The sequence below is a fragment of the Salvia miltiorrhiza genome, chromosome 2 (genome assembly GCF_028751815.1).
Source record: "Salvia miltiorrhiza cultivar Shanhuang (shh) chromosome 2, IMPLAD_Smil_shh, whole genome shotgun sequence".
NCBI lineage: Eukaryota > Viridiplantae > Streptophyta > Magnoliopsida > Lamiales > Lamiaceae > Salvia > Salvia miltiorrhiza.
The window spans coordinates 61,042,983-61,058,680 of record NC_080388.1 but is presented as its reverse complement, the minus strand read 5'-3'; the positions used below and the strand labels follow the sequence as shown (position 1 = coordinate 61,058,680).

Here is a 15,698-nt window from a genome sequence, read left to right as displayed (position 1 = left end):
TGAGAGAAAGCAGAAATGAGATTATGCTTCAAATCAATAATTGCATGTGTAAACATATATATAGATATATATATTTTTTTATCTCTGAGATATACCTATAGCTGAACTTGCATTGCAGGGTTCGAGTTCAATATGCATGAACTTTCAGCTACAACACAAGGATCTGAATGATATTGGTAACATTGTAGTACATGGATATCGTAACTGCTCACATCTTCGATGGCTTGGGGAAAATGTCAGGGGTAAATTTCTGTGCTGCACTGATACTACCCTTTATCTTCATCTTGCCCCTACAATTTGATGATCACACAATATTACTTAAGTAACCCTCGAATAATACAAACCATAGGACATGTTTGAGTTTGGAACAACAAGGCACCTCATGAAAGCAATTTGAGGATTCATCTTCCCACTTGCAACCTTTAGAAAATCATCATCTGTAAACGAGAAAGTTGCATCCGGCTTCCCATCACCATATGCTCCTATTACATTAAATGACAACTTTCAGTCAAAAAACTGAAATCATAGATAGTTAGTAATCAACATTTCAAATGACTTTATTGACAACAATGAGCAGGTCTAACATGTGTTTCTCAAGATCTAGAAGATTTTATAAGCCATGTACTAGATTTAATACATTAACCACATGAATATTGAAAATTCAAGGCATCCCAAACAATTGCCTAAGTTGCGGGTTCAGTAAAAAGCAGCCACATCGATATCAAACCCAACACAATTGGCTAAAACTAAGGAGGATTCCATTAACAGCAGCCACATTGATATCAAAATCCAACACAAAATATTGTTGCTCCATTCAACATAATTAAAGCTTTGAGTAGCAGTACCAAAACTCTACCTCCCCCACTCCCAAATTAGAATCTTGTAGCTACATGATCAATAATCTGCTTATTCCCCAATTTTAATAGTTCAAACTCAATAAATTAATATTGACATCATACACAATCCGTAAAAAAGTTCTTGATACAACAATCAATTCCCCAATAGCCATAGCCACTTATTCTTTAATGCTTCAAACAGAGGTCTGCAATTTGAAGCAGTTTAGCTACATGAATCAAGAATCTGCATATTTACAATTTAATAGTGATACCAACTTCCATTTCTCTCACACAGTCGCAGCAAAATCAAGCACTAAAAATTGACAACCAACTAGCATCACAAACAAGTAAAGAAATTAAAAACAAAACTAAGCAGAATACAATGCCCTAACCTTCTTTAACCTCTCCTTTCTTCAAATCCACCACGAAAGACTTCTCATTGAACCCAAGTTTCTGCCAATTGCAAAAAATCGAATAACGATCACAACGACGACATTGGAGTCAAACACTAATACCCTAACACCCACACAGAAAATACTCATACAAAACCCAAAATAAAAATAAAAATAAAAATCAGATGTTAAACCTTGGGAGCAATATTGATCTGATAGACAAGGCCAATTTTCTTGGTGAGCTCTTTTCCGGCATCAGTGGACATGTGGAGCTCCATCTGCTCCATTAGGGCGTCGGATTTAAGCTGAGTAGCCATAGCTTATTTGGGATCAACTGCAAGATTGACGAAGTGATGGTGCTACTCAACGAAGAAATTGGGGGAAAGGGCGCAATAGAATTGTGAAAAATTGATCGATTTCGAAGGCATTAAATGAATGGGGCCGGATAGGGTGGGTATGGAGGTGGCGATGGGAAACTGATAACTAACTGCCAACGTCTCAGGCACGCAATTCAAGGCAAAAATATATATATATATATATATATAATATAAAAGACCAATAATTTTCCCGGCAAATTTCTAGAAGTTATTTTTCCAAAATTTTAGGCATATTTGAAAAAACGTGAATTTAACAACAATTTAGTTTCTTCTTAATCGTCGAGAAGATGATATTTTGAATAGAAAATGTCAGTCAATATGTGTTTTCTCAAAAAAAAAAAAAAAAATTAAACGAATGTGTATTGCATAAAGAACTTTTCTTGCAAAAATTGGAAACGGATCTGCCGCCGGAGACGTCTTGAAGCAACAACGCTAGTCGATTCCCTGAAATAGGGAAATAATTAGAGATTTATTAATTTAAGGTATTAAAACCATAAAATAGAGAAAAAGAAAAGAGATTAAAGAAAGGGATGACAGCAGCAGCCGTGAGCCACCGCGGCGTGGCGACGACCGCCGGCCAAGAGGGGGCAGAAAGAGAGAGATCGAAAGGGACCAGAGAGGGGGAAGAGAGAAAGATTGAGAGGGAGAGAGAAGGGACATACCTGGGCTGGAGAGGCCGGTGGTGCGTCGGAGACGGCGGGCCTTGCCGGAGGGACGAATCTCAGAGGTGAAAAGAAAGGCAGAAACCGTAAAAGTTGGGAATCGTCCCAATTTCACAACTATTAATTGTTTATGGAAATTAAAAAGAAGAGGGTGAAATTATTGTACAAACGAAGAAGAAAGAAGAAGGTGAAGAAAAAGAAAGACACGAAGCTGTAGAAAAAAAAAAGACAGCATGAAGAAGAAGAGAAGGATGCAGCGGCGGGTTTGTAGAAAATGATAAAATTGTGTAGGGCAGTCACGGTTCCTTTTTCATATTCTTTATATTATTTGTATTTAATTATGAGCTTTTAATCCCTCTAAAAAATACAATATTTTCACATTATGGACGGCACGAGTTTTAAAAAAATTGATGGATAGTAGTAAATGGTAGTGAATATTGTAGTGAGTAGAGTTTAGGTCCCACTATTGTTGTGAGTGGATGTTTGTGGACCATAATTCTATAAATAGAAGTGGAAACGATATCGCAGACGTACCGAAATGACAAATGTGGAAACGATATCGCGGACAGAGGGAATATAAATTTATTGTCAATGTGGAATCTAAAATATGTAATTGTAGGGTTTAGGATATTAATTCAACTGCCATGTCATCCACGATTTAGAAATAAAAATTAATCCGATGCAAAATAAAAAAAAATACAAAATCTAAGTATTTATAGAATGATATTAAAGTTGGGGTGCAAAATCAAAAAATGAGAATTTTTGAGTATTTAGAGCACTCCAAACAGATCACCTAAATGCATCACTAACTCTAAATTTAGGCTAAAACAATTGAAAATGAGATAAAAAAATACATCCAGCAGATCCCCTAAATTGGATGGGGCCCACAAATTTTTTTACACCTACCTAAATTCAATCTTAAATTTACACCCACCCTAAATTTATTTTAAGCTTATAATTAGTAGGGCCCACACATAATTATTATTTTTATATAGAAAATAGGAGATCTGGTGTATGCATTTATAAAATCGAGATCTTAAAATTAAATAGGGAAGCTTTAGGGAGGAATATAGGAGCATAATTTTGGGATTTCTGCTGGGAGTGCTCTTACATGCTACTCTAGCTCTTTAAGTTTTATCTCCTAAAACATAAATTTGGTGAAGCAAACATAATTATTCCTTTTGTTAATAATATCGTGCAAAATAGAAATTACATTCCCCATTCACAAACTATCTTTTTAAAGGGAGTGAATATGAATTTTAAGAAAAATAAATTATGTAGATAAGTGAAAAGTGGATCCATAAATTAAAAAGTAATGATAGTTTTCCTTTTTGATAAAGATGATAATATTAATAGAATTATTTCAAAAGATAGTGATCCATTAGTAACCATGTGTGATGTGTGTACGTGAGAATTATAAAACTCATAGGAGTAGTTAATAAGATTATTTTTAAAATGAATTAGAAAAAGTATCATGTATGACTTGATTTGGGCCAAAATGGTACAAAATCGGGTCCGTCCGTTGAGTCACGACCATCAGACCACTTTTAAATAGGGCTGAGCAAAACCAAATCGGAACCGCCAAACCGAACCGAACCGAACCAAACCGGGCGGTTTGGTTCGGTTTATGTAGAGAAAACAGTTCGGTTTGGTTTGAAAATTTTCAAACCGCCAGAAAACGGTTCGGGTTCGGTTTGAGAAAAACGGTTTGGTTTATAAACCGAACCCGCCCGATTTAAATATAATTAATAAATATTTATTTTTAAATAATTAATTAATAAATATTTTTAAATTAAATTTAGAATTTTACACTTTACATTAAATTCAAAAGTACATAAGATTTTTATTATGTGCTTGTTCTTTAATTTTTACAAACTCTTGATTGTAGAAGTAAATGGATTTATCTAGACGTGGTAATTTTTGCTTATTCATAATACTTTAATTTTTGCTTATAGCTTTAAAAAAAAAAACGATTTTGGCCAAACCGAACCGAAAATTTACGGTTCGGTTTGGTTCGGTTTTGACCAGTCAAACGGTTTGGTTTGGTTCGAATTTTTTTAGGCGGTTTGGGTTTCGGGTTGGGTATTTCGGTTCGGTTTCAACCCAACCCGCCCGAATGCTCACCCCTACTTTTAAAAGCTCCAACAAAAATTGCTAGTAAATTTGGTTCTTTCTATATCTTCAAGCCTTTATTATAGAACTTACATTATTGGAGTTGTGACAATATTTTTTGAGGGTGCATATTCTTTAATTGTAAATTTATCATGAAAAAAATAAGGGATAAATAAAATTTCACCCTTTAAATTCTTCATTTCTTTTTTCTCCTTTCCTACTTTACCCTTACTAATTCCTCATTTTTACTATAAATGAGGGATAATATTATCACACCATTTTTGAAGGGATAATATTATTCTTTATTTGTATTGAAAAGAAGGAATGAGTAATGGTTAAAGAGGAAATGAAGGAAAAGAAAGAAATGATTTAAATGATGAAATTTTGTTTATCCCTCCTTTTTTCCATAATAAATTTAACATAGTAAAACCTAAACAGTACATTTCCCGACATTAATATAGTGATATTACATTTTGGGAATGGGCCGGAAGAATTTTGTTATTGGGCTTATTCAATTTACAAGACCAGCCTATAGCATAGTAAACTTTTAGTAAGATACTCCCTGCGTCCCGCGAGTCTTGATACGTTTGGGTTCGGCATGGGAATTAAGAAGTTGTAGATTAGTGTTTTAAGTGTGTAATTAATAAATAAAATTGATAAAGTATGAGAGAGAAGGTAATAAAAGTGATAAAGTAGGAGAGAAAATATAATAAAGGTGATAAAGTAGGAGAGAGAAGGTAGTAATTATTGTCAAAAAAGGAAACGTGTCAAGATTCGTGGGACGGCCCAAAAAGAAAAACGTGTCAAGATTCGTGAGACAGAGGGAGTATATAAATTCGGTACAAAAAAAATGGAATTTTGATAATAATAATAATAATAATAATAATAATAATAATAATAATAATCACATTTTTCTCGCCGAAGTATTAAACCAGCCAATAAGATTATACCATTACCAGGCAAACAAACAAAACTTTAATTTGTAATTTTCATTGATCTCGAAATCTCATGAAGAGGTTTAGAAGCCATTCTGTAATTAACAAAAGTTTAGGGACTAGATTTTACAAAAGGTTAAAGCTTTGAACTACAAGGTCTACAACAGCCACTGAGTGATAATTGCCCCGTTTCTTATCCAAAACATTATTTTGTTCGTCGCGCGAAATTCAAAGGATACCGGTAAGCAAATTCATACAACCTCTCATTTCTTCACATTTCCGAGTTTCTATTGATATAATTTTCCCAAGTTTATATGCTCATTCACGGTCTGCATTATCTTCTTTTTTTTTGGTGTAGTTACTGATCATAATTCATAAGTAGTGAATGTTAAACTGCTGTCGCAGCTAGGTTGTTTAATTTTTTTTTTTGGATGAATCAGTGAGGAAATATTTTTCTATTTTTGTTCAATTTGTCAACTGTTGATGAAGAAAGCAGGCTTGTTGAGTGTCTCTGGATTTATTACTATATAATACTACTACTTAATTGCAGTAGTATTGATTGGAAGATTTGAGAGTTGAGATTTTGAAATTGCTAATTAACGATTGATCTATTGCTGTAAGTTTCGACAACTTTTAATTTTTCTGTATTCAAGCTCGTGGTTTTGAGCTACTGATTGCAATGATTTTATGGATTGAAACTATGTTAACTTTTCATTAGCTTGGAAACCTGTTATCAGAACTGAGTCTTCGGAAAGGATTCACTCGAAACCAATACGATCGAAGATTTTGAAATGGTATACTTTTTTCTTCAGGGATTTCTTGTAGACGCATTCGTCTTCGGGCAACTGCTATGTCAAGAAAAGCTGATAATTGCTTATAGTGGAGTCTAGTTACAAAAGTTATGAAGGAAATGACGTTTTTTAGACTCTAACCTTTTCTAGGTTCGTGACGATTAAAAGATCATACCACAAGAAAGTGAAATTTAAATTATAAGATGATCTTTAGTATTGCACATTGATAAAGTTGATATCGGAGTCCAACTCTTGAATGGCAGTTGCTTAAAGGATATAATTTCGAAAAATATAAACAATTCATGTCAGTCTTTACTATATAGCGAGATAGACTTGTATAAATATTCAATTGACGATAATTGATATTTCTCCAACTTGTGCTAATGGAACAATAATTCTGCTGTTGGCCTACATAGAGGAAAAACATCAAACTTTAGCATTCAGAGTGTCTCCATCTGTTAACTCCATTTTTTTTGTAGGAAAAGTAATGCTAGGGTTATATGAGCAAATGCAGTTTTCTTTGACTAACATCCACAACAATTGTTGCAAAATTCAGAAGAGCGCCTACGAGTCTGACATCTCACATTGATGCTAATTTTAACTTTTTTCTGGCATTTCATTGTTTGTAAACCTGTACTTTCATCCCTACAAATGAATTCTTTTTGGCAAACTTTGGATCTTTGTTAACAGACTATCTGCTGAGGTTGATGGTTGCTGTCTGGATGACAGTTATAGCTCGCAATATGATCCAGAATATGAAGCTTTGATCGGGAACTGATGTCATATAAAATTTAGTGCATTTTGCATCGATACCTTCTAAACCTGCATGTATGGTGCAGACTCTGTTAACATTTTCAGCTCCATTTTATCATGCAAAATCTTGGTTTAGTTCATCAGAAAGCCCCGATCAAGTTTATGAGAAAAATCAATGGACAAATCGCTTTTGGCTGTTCCGTGGTATATAGAAGCTTGTTTCAGGTTAAAGGTAACTCGGTTGATTTGAAGGCAATGACTATATGCCAAACTGGGAATTCCTTAGGTACTAGAAGGAAAACTTCTTATATAAATTCATCTAAACTCAAGGGTATGCTGGATGATAATGTTGAAGAATTATCTGATGTTGATGATGATGATGAGCTCTGTCCAGTTGACTGTGTAAGAGAGTTTCAGACTGATGAAGAATTCTTAATGATTCTGGAGAAAGCTAAAGAAACAAATGCATTAGTTGTTGTGGATTTTTATCGAACTTCCTGTGGAAGCTGCAAATATATAGAACAGGGCTTTGCAAAGATATGCAAGGGATCTGGTGATCAAGATGCTCCCGTTATTTTTCTGAAGCACAATGTGAGTGTATCTACAGATGAATAAAAAATATTTTTCTTATCACGGAGATATTTGATGCTTATAAACTTCTTGTTCTTGAATCTCCCAGTAGTTTTGATTTTCGATTATCACGAAGATATTCAATGTTTGTGAGCTTCTTTTCTTGTTTCTTCTGTCAACTGCTGCAGGTAATTGATGAGTATGATGAACAATCTGAGGTTGCTGACCGTCTCCGAATTAGGGTAAGATATTTCACTAGCTTTCCTCTAATATTCAATTGTGGGAATTTGTGGATAGTAATTAGATATGAGTTTATATAATTAAATGACTAGATAAGTATTTTCTTATCAATTTCATATTTAAGTCCAAAACCCAAAGAATGCTAGAATATCTACAGTTTGAAACTTTTTAATTTTTAATGATGTTTGAAGCTCTTTTTATAGCTACCACACACACTGCATATTTATGATCGAAAAATTGCAGCATACATACCATATCTAAAGTAAATTCATCTAATGCAGACTGTTCCACTTTTTCATTTCTACAAAAACGGTGTCCTTCTGGAAGCGTTTGCAACCAGAGACAAGGAGCGAATACTCACAGCCATTCTCAAGTACACAGGTTCTGCTCCTCAAGAAGTCAATTCAGTTTTATGATGTTTATAAATTTTTTCTTGTATTACTACTATAGGACTTAGCGATGCTCGTGCACAGACCAGTCACTACATTTGTAAACTTATTAACTCAGAGCAGAAAAGTTGTGCTTGATATATCATACTATTTGTGAGTTGTTGAAGCCATTCATTGTACCATTGAAACACCAGATTACAGCAAATTTCACCTTTGTTTCAGTGAATAAGCATCCTGTTTTTCTTTATGCTTGAAAATTTACTAGTTTGGACTTTGGAGGTATGGGACTTCTCCTGTTTACTCTGCATATGATGATAAATGGAGGAAGTAGATTTTCTTGAAAAACCTCCTTTAAATCCCTTCATCTCTTGAACATGAGAATGTTTAGAAATGAGATCAAGATGCAACTGGAAATCTGCATTCTAATTTGGCATTTTTGTTAAGTTTAATTGCCAGATTCAACAAAACATTTCACTAAATTCGCAATTACAACAGGACTTTTCATACGTTACAATTACGACACAACCTTTCATTTTTTTTTTCTTTGCAATTATAACACTCCAGCTTTTTTGTGGAGTGGCATTTGTAGCATACACGTGAGCATCCTAGTGATATAATATCTCATCACAGTATAAAAAAATAAATACGGCAAAAATATTAGAACAGAGGGGCCTGAATCCTGAGTTAACACTTAACAGTCAAAAAAGTAGTACATTTCTTTGTGAGTGTGCTCTCCAGCTGAGAGTGGGGGCACTACATGGACCATACTACCCTATTGTTTTCAGACAACAATGTCTCATCACACCACCTGCTTCACTCTAAGCCTCTCTTACAAAAAAAAAATCATCACTTTATGTAAGAACAAAAATGGTCTTAACACTTGTCCTCAAGCATGTGGAACAACATCCCATCATCTCCAATCAAAACATTTTACAAGCGATTCAAGATTATCTCTTTTTCTAGCAAAAGGGTGTAACCCCATTTCTTTTATTCCCCTCCCATCATCAAATTTGTAAACCCCCCTTTTTGTTTCTATCTTGGATCAAAGTCAATAGTATATAAGCAAGATAAAATATTCTTGAATTACACTAATTGAATTCATTAATTGCTAATACATACAATTCTTGCATGCTAGCTAGCTGCAATTGATGCATACTTGAATTTAAACATTAAAGAGAAAACAAAATGGAGGTATGTTTATACCCCCCATACAATTAATAATTAATGTGATGGATGGGAGAAATGTGAGATTATTTCATGGTGATGAGATGAGGTTTTGTTTGGTCCATTGATCTTGAGCATCTTCTGATCTGGAAAATCTGGCTGGGAGTCCATGCAATGGAATTGGGAATGGTCCAAACTGAATCCCACTTTCGGATGCCACCAATTCATACCTACAATACAACAAACAATATTCCACAATCATGAGCAACACTAACCCTAGCTAAAATAATATCATGCACCACTTATTAAAGTGCTCCAATCATGCCGGGGACACGACTTGACTCCATTCCTACTATCTTCACACACAGTGATTCGGATTTCTTTTTCCATTACCTCTTATTTGCTTCTTTTTTCCATATGTGGATAGGTTTAACTCACTTCCACCACAATTATGTTTCTCAAAATCTCGAATGCGAAATTTAGAAATACAAAGTGTCATCGTTATTACATGCATGATGTTAACTAAAGTCATTAAATTTATATATGTGTACCTGAATTGAGAAGCTAGGTGGTGCACCAAAATGAGCATCTCTAGCTTAGCAAGTTCGTTACCGGGGCAGGAGTGAACTCCACTTCCAAACGGAATAAACGTGTTTGGTTTAGGTGCACCCTACAAATTCATGCACACATTTAACGTTGTCAATCATGTCTCTACACACCACAAATAGTGGATGTCTATTAATCTGGAAAATTCAACTTTCTATATAAATTACTAAACAAGTAAAAAGATTAATTTCGGAAACTTGAATAATATATTTAACTTGAAATTAATTGCTTATTTCAAAATGTATTACCTCAAATCTTGTTGGATCAAACTTTTGAGGGTCGGCAAAGAATTCTGGATTGTGATGAATATTCCTAAACAAAGGCATCACTTTCCATCCTTTTGGAATAAGGCATCCTGAAGAAATACCAAACTCAGTTTGATTTAATTTGCATGCTTACTAAAATATCGGTTCGAATATTCTATTCCTAATTACTATATATGCTTTAATCGTATATTTTATTTCATCATTATTTAATCTACCTACATATAAAATACTTGTATGGAGGTGAATTAATTAATGATCACGAGAAGATTTACATCACTCATCTAGCTACCATATTAATTTTTAATCTTCGTCGATAATAAATAGCACCTTTGTATTCTACATCAGTCACCGCCTCTCTGAAAGTGAAAGAAATAATGCTTGCCATTCTCAAGGTCTCCAAGATCACCTGAAATATATTTAAAATTGGAATTTTTTAATCTTCTGATCTTTTCAAATATTCATAATATTATTATACACTTAAGAGAACTGTTAAAATATGCATTTTGAGAACTAATTAACTACACTATATGATAAAATCCACCAGCAGTATTATTAATTAAGTGTGATGCATATATATCACACCAAAATTCTCCACTCAAAAAAGAGTGTTTGTTTCTTGCATGCAAACGAAACCATATACTTATAGGGTAAAATTTATGAACTCTTGCACTTAACCTATAAAATAACTGCAATATTCAACCTATAATCAAGTAGTCCACGACATTTGCTGAGTGTAGAGTTCAATGTATACGTTATAAATTCAGTGAAGTTACTTTATATGTTGAGTTCAAGAGGATAGTAATTTTTGTGAAATTTATTTGATGGTAACTAATATGTATATTATAAACCTTGGTAGTTAAGGGCATATTTCTTGTGTGATTCCACGTCAAATGGCCCTTTGTGTGGGCGTTGGCTTCGTAGATGGCCTTCTGCTCAGCCTGCATGCCACGTTTCAAACAATCAAAATATACATACATAATATGGAGAGAGAGAGAGAGAGAGAGAGAGAGAGAGAGAGAGAGAGACCTTGATGGCGTGCAGAAGCTTTGGGTTGTCGTGGAGGTACTTGAGGAGCCACGTCATGGCGCTGGCGGTTGTGTCCTGCGCAGCAAACAGAACTCCGATTATGTTATCACCAATCTGTTCATCGCTCAGAATTCCGCCATTCTCGTCTTTGGAGCTCTGCAGGCAACTCAGCAGATCCTTTTCATTCTCATTCGCAACCACCTTCTTCTCCTTTCTTTCTCTACTTATCTCACCAAGAATCTCGCTCAGCCTCTTCCGAGCCTTCATCACACAATCAATTATATATTCAGCTTCTCACATTACACATTATATATATATCTAGGGGAGGGCTAGACTATAAACACTCCTTAAAATATAAAATACGAACTAGCTAAGCTGTATGAATTCTATGTTAAACACGTCTGAATTCTATGTGTAAATATCTGAATTGCGAAAAATCAATGTCTAAACTGTAAGGAATGACATAAATCAATGTTTTTTCAAGGTTGCGGATCTTCATAAATTGAAGACATTTTTTTAAAAAAATCCTGAAAATTAAGGACACAAACTATAATGAAGTGTTTTGCAAATTTGTGATTTACCTTGATGGCCTTTCTGTAGGCGGATCCTGGGAAATTTGTTGGGAAAGAATTGTAGCCTCTCTCCACTTCACCATAATTTTTCTTCAACTCCTCCTTGTAGCCGTGCTCGAGGTGACCGAATACGGCTAGAATGCCGACTTCGAAAGACAACTGTCGAAAGTCGTAAGATGAGCTCAAAGAGAACTGAAAGAAATCTCATGTGAAACATATAATTATATATGAAACCTTTTTCATCTCATTGTAAGTGTTGACGACTCCATCGGCGTCGGCCCACGAGCGCAATGCCGCGATGGTAGCGGCCTCGACTCCGGGGATGAGCCTGCGGAGCGACTCCGGGTAGAGCCCGGCCCGAACGAGCTTCCGCAGGCGGAGATGGTAGTCACCCTGGTGGAAGAAAATGGCCGATGGCCCGATCAAGGCCTCCTTGCTCTTTGGAAAAGTGGGCTTGAACAAATGCGCTTGGGTTACTAAAACGAACCGGGCCGCGTCAGGGCCCGCTAGCATCACGCTGGGGTAACCAAGAATGTGAGTCTTGAAGATTTCTCCATGCCTGAAAAGAAGAAATCAGCAATCCCATTAACCGTTTATTTTAATATTTTGTATTTTATATACTAACAAAATATGCACTAAGGAATAGACCAGACACAAAAACACACCTTTTGTGTCTGGTGGAGAGGAAGATGTTCGGATCTTGGGAGTAGAGACGGAGGGTTTCGCCGATGAAGGGCCAACCCATCGAGCCGGGTGGGAGTCTAGTTTTACTCCCGCTGCATCTTCTTTTAATGTATATTAATGAAATAAAATACGAGACTAGGACGAGGAGGATAGAGAGAAAGAGTGAACAATTATCCATATCTCTCTCTCGATGTTGAGATAGAGTGTTGGTGCAATTGTATATAAGTGATTGAGGTTATGTAAGTGGGTATTTATAGGCGGAGGGAAGGATGTGAACGAAGAAAGGTGGTCAACAAAAGTTTATAATTAACTAGTTTGTTTTGAACATTTAAACAAAAAGCATATTTTACAAACCGTTTCTTCGTATGTCTATTTCATTTCACGCGCGTGTTAGACAAATGTATGTATTTTTAGATTATCTACATATGATGTAAGATGTTATAAGTTGGATTATCTATTACTATCGCATGAGTCAGAAGATTTTTTAGGACAATAACTTAGGTTGATTTGGAAATTAGGATAATAACTTTTGAATTTATAAAAATAGGACACTAATTAATAAGTGTTGCACCCGCATGATATTTATGGGCCAATTATTGAATTTTGGAACTTTTTTGCACGGACCAAGCACATAACCCACACGGAGGGGTTGATTATGTGGCAAACACGTCATTTTTACGGCTCCAAATAGGATGTCATGTGTTTGATCCATGCGGGAAAGTCCGAAAATTCGATAATTGGCCAAGAAATGTCCTAAGGGTACAGCACTTATTAATTAGTGTCATATTTTTACAAGTTCGAAAGTTATTGTCCTAATTTCCAAATCAACCTAAGTTACTGTCCTAAATAAAAAACGCTCTGACTCTATCGTGCAAAAAAAATTGTTACATTTTGTAGAATCTGGAACAGTGATAATAAGTAATTAAAAAAAGGGTAATTGGTGTATAAATACAGGAACTTTACAAACTTTTTGGTTTTTAACACGAACTTCAAAATGTTGGTGTAAATACATCAACTTTGAATTGTATCAATTTTTGTCATGCCAATTTTTGATTAATTATAAATCAACCCCAAAATATACAAAATTGCGGAATAACCCCCATATAACCAAAACCAAGACAAAATACCCTTATAATGGCTCATAAAACAGTTTATCAATTAATCAGGCCCAACATGCTTCCGTAACACTTCAAAATAAATCTTAAATTAAACCAACATTATACCTTTGTCGACTGGTCTTCTTCAGGAGTTGGTCTTGTTGCGTTTTACGGTTCGTCTGCCCACCCGGCACGCACCAACCACACACTCGCAAGAGATGGTTGCAACCCTTCTCCTTCACTAAGCGCCGACTAAATACTTTGTTGGAAAATAAAGAAAATATTTTTACTAAACCGGAATAGTTGGACAAAACAAAGCGTTTATAGAGGATTTATATAATAATTAATTTATTTCATAAAACTCCCCAAATGAGGAGACTAACTTGTTTAGCTACTCATAGTAGCTAATCCTTGTGTACATAAAATTAAAAAGAAACTAAAACTAAAATGAAAACTTTTAAAAAACAGAAATTTAAATAACAAAGATAATTTCAAGAGAGAGGAAGTGGTGTGTGAAAATGTTGTGAATTTTCGGATGCCCTTCTTCTCTCCAGCACTTGTGATTTTATGGAGGTCTGATACCCTCTATTATTGCTTGGTGGTTGGCCTCGGATGCTATCTTCGTGGCCAGCTTGCTTGAAGTTGACAGCCACCTTCTTTTGTTGGCCATTATTGCCGACACTTGTTGGTGTTGTCACATGTGCTGGGCCCTTGCTTTATCGCTTTGTGATAATGCTGGTAGGGGCCGGCTGCTTTCCTTCCACTCACATTTGTCCTGGAGCGCTGAGTGGTCCTCCTGTCATTCCACCCACTTTTGTCGTTTCTTTTGTGGGTGCGATCCTTGCTGTGAATCACATGATTCACTCTGCTCTGTCGGCCACCTTACTTTTTTGGTGCCCGAGGGGTCCTCCCCTTTGGCGTCTGATGCTTGTCGTGTTCATCAGACCGGAACCTCCTTCTGTCAGGTTTCGGGAAGAAACCTTTTCCGAATTCTGGCTCCTTCTGCGACGAACATTGATCGCAGATTTTCTCGATCCATTGGCCTGAATGAGCCATGTTGCAGAATTTGCGACGAGTCTCTTTGCTCCCCGCCATCTTGTTGTCCCATATCGTTTGCCTCTTTTTCTCGAAAGATTTTTCGGCAAACTCGGTTGTTGTTCCTGTCATCGTGTTGACCAGGAACGTTCCCAGATCTGAACTCTGAAAGAATTTAAACCTGGACTTCATTTTGTCCATCTCTGTAAGACAGACCCAAAGACCCCATGCTCGTCTCGTGGAGATTTGATCCTCCGTAAATGTTGAGGCGATTGGGACTTGAAAATCAGGAACTTTGATTCGGTTCAATGCTCCTGTATCTGGTCTCCGAAGCTTGATGAAATGGAAGGCTTCATAGACTCCTTTTCCGACAGGTTCTGGTGCTGCGCTGAAGAAGTACAGTTCCAGAACGTCTCCCCGTTTAAGGGACTCGTTGTTCTCCCAGGCTTCAAACACCGTTCTCTGGATCCACTTGGGTAGACCCTTGATTTCGTTGAAGGCTGGAGCAGTGGTATAAACTGAGGCCAAAGCCCCAAACTCATACCATTCTTTGATGTGGTCTGGATTAGCTCCTGGAGTTGTCCAGATCCTAGGGTATCTCCCTGCAACATCAACCCGGCAATTTCCCGGATTGATGCCTTTTCTCGTGATGAGTTTCTCCCATCTGTTCTGATAAATCTGCCAAGAAGGAGAAATATCAACAAAATTAGTATCAATCTTAAGTTGGCCAGTCATCGGCCTAAGATTGATCTCTCCCTCTTTTACCCCAGAGGTGGTGGGTTGACATGTTGATTCAGGGAGTGACCCCTTAGCAACATCTTTTCCTCGAGCGTCCGGCTTTAAAGCCATTCTCTCAGGACTTGTGCTAGGGGTACTTGAATCCCCTGCTACAGGTAATCCGCCCTGTACGGAAAGCATTGCTTTAGCCCGGTTTTCACGGACAACGCGCAAGAGCGGCTTGCTGAGTACCTCCTGAAGATTGAACATCTTCATGAAGCAATCATCTATTTGGTTGGATACTTGGGCTTCGTCAGCCGCTTGTATCTTTCCAGCTTGTTTAGTGTGTAGTACACACTTTTGCCATTCTTGTTGTAGCAGCTCTAGACTTGCAAAGAGCTGCCCCTGTATTGCCTCGATGGCCTCCACTTCAGGGAGCTCCATCCCTTGTAAGGAAATCTGCAAGAACATTCT

At 36.3% G+C, this 15,698-nt stretch overlaps 3 protein-coding genes across 13 annotated transcripts; 1 reads left to right on the top strand and 2 right to left on the bottom strand.

Moving 5' to 3' along the window:
* On the bottom strand, positions 1 to 2,489 carry LOC131010841 (sterol carrier protein 2). The gene is made up of 5 exons (XM_057938518.1): positions 2,268 to 2,489; positions 1,423 to 2,049; positions 1,229 to 1,289; positions 380 to 482; positions 1 to 290 (listed from the first exon to the last, which is right to left on the bottom strand). Exons 2-5 carry the CDS (start codon positions 1,543 to 1,545, stop codon positions 209 to 211), a joined length of 369 nt encoding a protein of 122 aa, XP_057794501.1. The 5' UTR covers positions 1,546 to 2,049; positions 2,268 to 2,489; the 3' UTR covers positions 1 to 208.
* Positions 2,490 to 5,338: 2,849 nt separating this feature from the next.
* Positions 5,339 to 8,286, top strand: LOC131010838 (thioredoxin-like 4, chloroplastic). 11 transcript variants are annotated; one of them, XM_057938511.1, is made up of 6 exons: positions 5,503 to 5,555; positions 5,865 to 5,930; positions 6,033 to 6,108; positions 6,796 to 7,449; positions 7,617 to 7,670; positions 7,950 to 8,286. In XM_057938511.1, exons 4-6 carry the CDS (start codon positions 6,976 to 6,978, stop codon positions 8,082 to 8,084), a joined length of 663 nt encoding a protein of 220 aa, XP_057794494.1. In that variant the 5' UTR covers positions 5,503 to 5,555; positions 5,865 to 5,930; positions 6,033 to 6,108; positions 6,796 to 6,975; the 3' UTR covers positions 8,085 to 8,286. The 11 variants fall into 11 exon arrangements, with proteins under 11 accessions (XP_057794496.1, XP_057794495.1, XP_057794498.1 ...); XM_057938516.1 differs by lacking the exon at positions 5,503 to 5,555 and having other exon boundaries at positions 5,562 to 5,930; positions 6,796 to 7,090; positions 7,189 to 7,449; XM_057938515.1 differs by lacking the exons at positions 5,865 to 5,930; positions 6,033 to 6,108 and having other exon boundaries at positions 5,409 to 5,555; positions 6,796 to 7,090; positions 7,189 to 7,449.
* An 858-nt stretch (positions 8,287 to 9,144) lies between these two features.
* Positions 9,145 to 12,610, bottom strand: LOC131010837 (abscisic acid 8'-hydroxylase 4-like). The gene is made up of 9 exons (XM_057938504.1): positions 12,357 to 12,610; positions 11,926 to 12,250; positions 11,701 to 11,850; positions 11,120 to 11,380; positions 10,942 to 11,031; positions 10,421 to 10,499; positions 10,076 to 10,182; positions 9,773 to 9,891; positions 9,145 to 9,451 (listed from the first exon to the last, which is right to left on the bottom strand). The coding sequence occupies exons 1-9, from the start codon at positions 12,551 to 12,553 to the stop codon at positions 9,313 to 9,315; spliced, it is 1,467 nt and encodes a 488-aa protein (XP_057794487.1). The 5' UTR covers positions 12,554 to 12,610; the 3' UTR covers positions 9,145 to 9,312.
* Between the last annotated feature and the right edge of the window lie 3,088 nt (positions 12,611 to 15,698).

Excerpts from the sequence above, each read along its gene's own strand:
- LOC131010841 (XM_057938518.1), bottom strand. The coding sequence starts at position 1,545 with ATGGCTACTCAGCTTAAATCCGACGCCCTAATGGAGCAGATGGAGCTC. Across the intron at positions 1,290-1,422 it reads AGATCAATATTGCTCCCAAG|AAACTTGGGTTCAATGAGAA; the intron begins GTTTAACATCTG and ends TGCAATTGGCAG. Across the intron at positions 483-1,228 it reads GAAAGGAGAGGTTAAAGAAG|GAGCATATGGTGATGGGAAG; the intron begins GTTAGGGCATTG and ends TTAATGTAATAG.
- LOC131010838 (XM_057938513.1), top strand. The coding sequence starts at position 6,976 with ATGCAAAATCTTGGTTTAGTTCATCAGAAAGCCCCGATCAAGTTTATG. Across the intron at positions 7,450-7,616 it reads TTATTTTTCTGAAGCACAAT|GTAATTGATGAGTATGATGA; the intron begins GTGAGTGTATCT and ends CAACTGCTGCAG. Across the intron at positions 7,671-7,949 it reads CTGACCGTCTCCGAATTAGG|ACTGTTCCACTTTTTCATTT; the intron begins GTAAGATATTTC and ends CATCTAATGCAG.
- LOC131010837 (XM_057938504.1), bottom strand. The coding sequence starts at position 12,553 with ATGGATAATTGTTCACTCTTTCTCTCTATCCTCCTCGTCCTAGTCTCG. Across the intron at positions 11,851-11,925 it reads CTTACAATGAGATGAAAAAG|TTGTCTTTCGAAGTCGGCAT; the intron begins GTTTCATATATA and ends GACTTTCGACAG. Across the intron at positions 9,892-10,075 it reads TTGATCCAACAAGATTTGAG|GGTGCACCTAAACCAAACAC; the intron begins GTAATACATTTT and ends ATGAATTTGTAG.